The sequence below is a fragment of the Penaeus chinensis genome, chromosome 24 (assembly GCF_019202785.1).
Source record: "Penaeus chinensis breed Huanghai No. 1 chromosome 24, ASM1920278v2, whole genome shotgun sequence".
In the NCBI taxonomy this organism is placed as follows: domain Eukaryota; kingdom Metazoa; phylum Arthropoda; class Malacostraca; order Decapoda; family Penaeidae; genus Penaeus; species Penaeus chinensis.
Genome location: NC_061842.1, coordinates 2,266,765 through 2,271,764, shown reverse-complemented (window position 1 = coordinate 2,271,764; position 5,000 = coordinate 2,266,765). Strand labels below are relative to the sequence as shown.

The 5,000-nt window shown below is 35.6% G+C and overlaps 1 protein-coding gene across 2 annotated transcripts in view; it reads right to left on the bottom strand.

Moving 5' to 3' along the window:
- The window catches only part of LOC125038399, a 24,107-nt gene that overhangs the window by 14,126 nt on the left and 4,981 nt on the right, over positions 1-5,000 (bottom strand). For both annotated transcript variants that reach the window (XM_047631913.1, XM_047631914.1), the window contains exons 6-12: positions 4,763-4,918; positions 4,178-4,386; positions 3,449-3,595; positions 2,999-3,187; positions 2,108-2,248; positions 396-573; positions 126-209 (exon numbers count right to left, since the gene is read on the bottom strand). In XM_047631913.1, coding sequence (XP_047487869.1) covers positions 126-209; positions 396-573; positions 2,108-2,248; positions 2,999-3,187; positions 3,449-3,595; positions 4,178-4,386; positions 4,763-4,918 — 1,104 coding nt within the window. The remainder of the gene's footprint in view (positions 1-125; positions 210-395; positions 574-2,107; positions 2,249-2,998; positions 3,188-3,448; positions 3,596-4,177; positions 4,387-4,762; positions 4,919-5,000) is intronic.

Here is a 5,000-nt window from a genome sequence, read left to right as displayed (position 1 = left end):
CAATATTTCTCCTATCACAAGGAAGGAATTGTGAGGCAGGAGGTACAGCAATTTGTCTTGATAATAGCGATAACATATCCTTGTCTTGCTACAGTGAAACTGAAAAAGCGATTTATTAGCCTTACCAATTGCTCCCCTTCTGTGTAACGCACTGCCACTTGCATTTCTCGTTCTTTGAACAGCATATTTTCGGCTTCCAATAATTTTACCTGTAAATAAGTAAGAAAATCAGAAAAATTATAATTTTTAAGTTAGAATTTCAACAAATATTTAATATGATTATACTACTACAGGGATTCTCTTGTTAAAACTGGTGAATATCACTGTAGAATAAAAATGTTATGTAAGTAAAAAATGTCCATTCTTAGTGCAACTCAGAATAATAATGGCCTTACCTCATATTTGCTGGGATTTGCCAGTCCAGATTCATTTTGAGTTAAGTCAGCAACAGATCTTGCCAGTCTCCAAGTGCTGCAGTGAATGTAGGCATAGTCATGTGTGAGAGCTGAATTGCCGAGTATGTAAAGTGCATGGTTGGCAGACACCAACAGCTTATCTACAACATCTGCATCTCTGAAATATAAAGTAAAAATAATTATATAAAGCAATTATTATGTATTACTAGTAAATAACCTTTCAAGTGGAGAATCATGAGGTATAATACTTTTCTCAAACTTACCTGGGTATATCACTTAGGCTAAAGAAAACAACTAATAATGTGGAATATTGCAATTTAAAGGGTTTCCTTGGGAAACAAACAGTTGTAGAAATAAACAAGTATACCTACAAATGCATTTACAAGAAGGCTTCTCCCACTATATCATCATTATGAAATTAATTATTTCTGCATTTTCACAAGCAAAATAAGTTTCATTTTGAACAAATTAAAAAATAGTAGTTCTGTTCTGCTTCTTGCTTCTGTTATGATGCCAGTAGCTAAGCATAAACAGTACTTGAAACTTTGGTGTTGCTGTTCAGTTTTATATACAGCGCAAAATTATCTTTAATGCAGTGTGCAAACTATATTTTAAAAATTACATTGTGTATGTACATCTTCCTGTAATAATAGGTTAAGTTTAACCTGATGTTCCTCTAAGGAAAATCATAGAATATCCAAAATAACAAGAGAAGAGAAGAGGCTTGAATACTTCAGAGAATATTAACAGAAATAATCAAATAAAAGTTATGACAACACATCACTCTTGTATTTCTACAGATTTAAACTTGATACCTGTTTTGACCCAGTAAAACTTGGATGCCTAGTTACTTGTCTTCTAATATAATTTTAACCCTTTATGTGCATCATCATCACCCGAAAATCTGGCTTTTCACCTCTTTACTTTGAATTTCATGTGATAAATTTTCCAGAAGTGGTCACCCACAAAATAACATAGATTAAATAAAAATTAGAGGTATGTCTGGGTTTGCTCAGTAAACAAATGCATTAAACAGACATGCAAAGTCCCCTAACCTCTGACCCCTCCCTCACCCCACTCGAAGCATGGTTTGATTCTACATAAGATGACAGCTCTGTTGTTTGAAAGTAAGTGACAGAAATGTTGAGGATGACTTAAATATATACAAAGCTGGAGAATAGATTTTAAGCAAAAACACCTATCTCAGCAATTAATGTTTACTTAACCCTTTGACTATAAGGTATCAAAAATTCACAATTTGTAAAGAATCCAGAGGGTCACAGTGGTACTAAAATTATTCAGGATAAGACAGAACACAAATAATAAACCAAAATCTCCCTTGACCAACTTCATTTACAGGCTTTTGTCTAGGACCATTTCAATATGCGACATGCTTTCTGGATCAGCCAACTAATATTTATGTTCACACTTTAAGAGTTAACAGTCTCACCTAGAATACTTGTCTGTCACTTATAGATATTTTTACACCTTTTCTTTTTTTTATCCTCTCTGAATAATGTGGCCATCTCAGAATACCTAAAATTAGGAAAATCACATATTTCAAAGATACTGCAATCTCTTCCATAATTTTCATCATCCTTGTGGCATCTCACCTCAGTCCTCTATCAACCTCTCCTCCACCAATAATTCTTGCAACAGAATTTGAAGTACTTAATTCAACAACCTCATACCTTTTGCCATTATCTGGTAGCACCAATACTGAAGCTCGGACAGATGACAACAAAAGAAGCTGGTCTTTTTTGGGGTGAAAAGAAACATGGAAGCTCAAGTTGGGAAGTTCTTCTGCCTCCACACTACCACTGCTCTCCCGACTGCAATAAAGAAGTATTTACAAAGGCTGCAATTAATTTTGCTGAGATTCTAATCACTAAATGATATTGTGTTCTATAAGTGAAAAATTAATAATCATACTATATTACATTTGTCAGAATGATATCAGAGGGAATCCATAAAGAGTATTCAGTAATGGAATGATAAATACTTTTTCAATCAACATTTATAAAAATAATTTCCAAAATGTACAACAAAACACCACAAAAGAGGAAAATAAAGATTAAGAAAGAGACAAAAAAATAAAATGGGAAAAAGGAAAAAAGTGCAAACCATAAAGTGAATCTTAACCTTTTCACCAAGAGTTCCCTAAAAACAGAATTTCAGAATTCATAATGAATCCACAGGGTACTGACTATCCAATATACTGATGGAAGGAGAAAGAATTTGTAATGATCAACAGAAGTCTCACTGGACCAACAACCGCTCTAATCCAGTACTCTGGCTAAAGAAGGGTCAGCCAGGATACTTAGGACAAAAGTAACATCCATCTGACTGAGACAAATAGATAACTGGACACTCTAGTTTACCACAATGTCACCAAGCACATATATTCTTAAGTTAAAATCACAAAAAATAAATAAATAAATCAATAAATGATTAAAGACAATTTTATAAGTCTTCAGTCTAACGCTCTAATATATTCTTGTTGTCAAGAATCCATGAGTATTCCACACACTGACAAAAAAAACGTAAAATGTTATTCCAAAGAGTAGTCACAGGACACTCACTCCTGGCTGGGTGTGGCACTAGGATGCACTGGCAAAAACTCTGAGGGATGGAGCTGCACTGGGAGCTCTGGGCAGGAGATTGTTAGCAGAGACCCCATCCGTGTTGCCAGGAAGATGCAGCCTGACCTCAAGCAGCCAGCAATATATGTGTTGTCTCTTGACCAGGCAAGGTCATTCACCCAGTGTGATCTGAAGAAGTGAGGGTAACAATACAGTTGACTTATTTGAGAGGCTGAGAAAGAGTGTGTGAGTGAGTGTGAGTGTGAGTGTGTGTGTGTGTGTGTGTGTGTGTGTGTGTGTGTGTGTGTGTGTGTGTGTGTGTGTGTGTGTGTGTGTGTGTGTGTGTGTGTGTGTGTGTGTGTGTGTGGATTTGTGTGTGTGGATTTGTGTGTGTGTATGTATGTAATATATATATACTCTCTCTGAGAAGCAGTGCACACTAACACTAACCTTGTTGCAGAATTTAAATGTCCCTTGATTTTTCCTACAGGAACCACCAATGATGTATTACAAAGTGGATGGAGATACACCAGCTTTGAAATTGGAAATTTTGATGAATTAACAGCTGTGCACATTAAGCTCTGGTTGTGTGCATATCTGAAACAAAAATAGGTAATGATAGTCTCATTTACTGATGATTATGATAATATAATTCTGGAATGAAACCCAGCCATGACAATAAGGGAAACAATAAAATAGTTCAGTTTGCTGTGTTTCATCTATCCTTTTTCTCGTGTCCCTGCTTGTCTTTCTGTTCATATGTACTTCTCTGATAATTATGTGCATACATCAATATCAGTTTGCTTTTCATGGTCATTTAATTAACTAATAGTTTTAACTTCTGACTTCTTTCATTATCTATAATCTATTATTGGTTTAATAGAGAGAGAGAAAAAAAAAGGGTATCTGAGATTTTAGTAAAAATCAAGTACATTAATTAACTACTTACATGTGAACTTCGCCTCACACCCACTAATTATTCTATGAAAGAAAAATCACAACATTTTCACTTCTTCAACCTAAACATTCCACAGAAAGAAAGGGTAGACTGACTATATCATCAATGTAATCATTACAAACTAATCAGGTGGAACGCCATCTGCATGAAACAGGATGGAACTTTGCCTTCTCGTAATACTGACACCACCTACTTTCACATTTGCTCCTCTCTTTGCTCACCTGGAAACTAATAGCCCCTCTCTTTGAAAAATTTCCTCCTCCATTCCCATTTTCCTGAGTGCCACTGAGAAGGTGTTCCAAAGGGCGACGCTAGCTTTGGCTGGGGTGCTTGGTGTTGAGGCTCTTCCCCACTGCAGGGTGAGGGTTGTGGCAATGAAGGTAGCTCCATCGAGGAAGCTGAATGTGACATGACATGATTTTCTGAAAGGCTGAGAAATATATATATATATATATATATATATATATATATATATATATATATATATATATGTAAACACACACACACACACACACACACACACACACACACACACACACACACACACACACACACACACACACACACACACACACTCACACTCACACTCACACTCACACTCACACTCACACTCACACTCACACTCACACTCACACTCACATATATATTTGGCCACTGCTTTGATTAATCCAAGGAGCAATCTGAAGAGGTTGTATATTATTGCATATTTACTGAAAAGTAACTGTTTCCAAGATTTTTCAACAGCAAAGTTAGGATATATATTAAAAAAGAAAGGATGACTAAAACAAAAAAGTATACATATTCACCTCCTCAGACGAAAAGCAAACTGAAATCTGCGTTTCATGTGATTGCAAACTGGGCATTGGGGTACTGCTGGGGCAGGCAACAACAGACCAATTCCCACACAGGATGATATCTTTCTCTCTTGTCTTAGACATTCCCTCTTTTTCCCAGATGTAAACCTTAAAAGTAAATGAACATATATAACTAGTAATAAATATAATTATTAGTCATTTCCCATATTCATGTGACTTATTCCTGTAC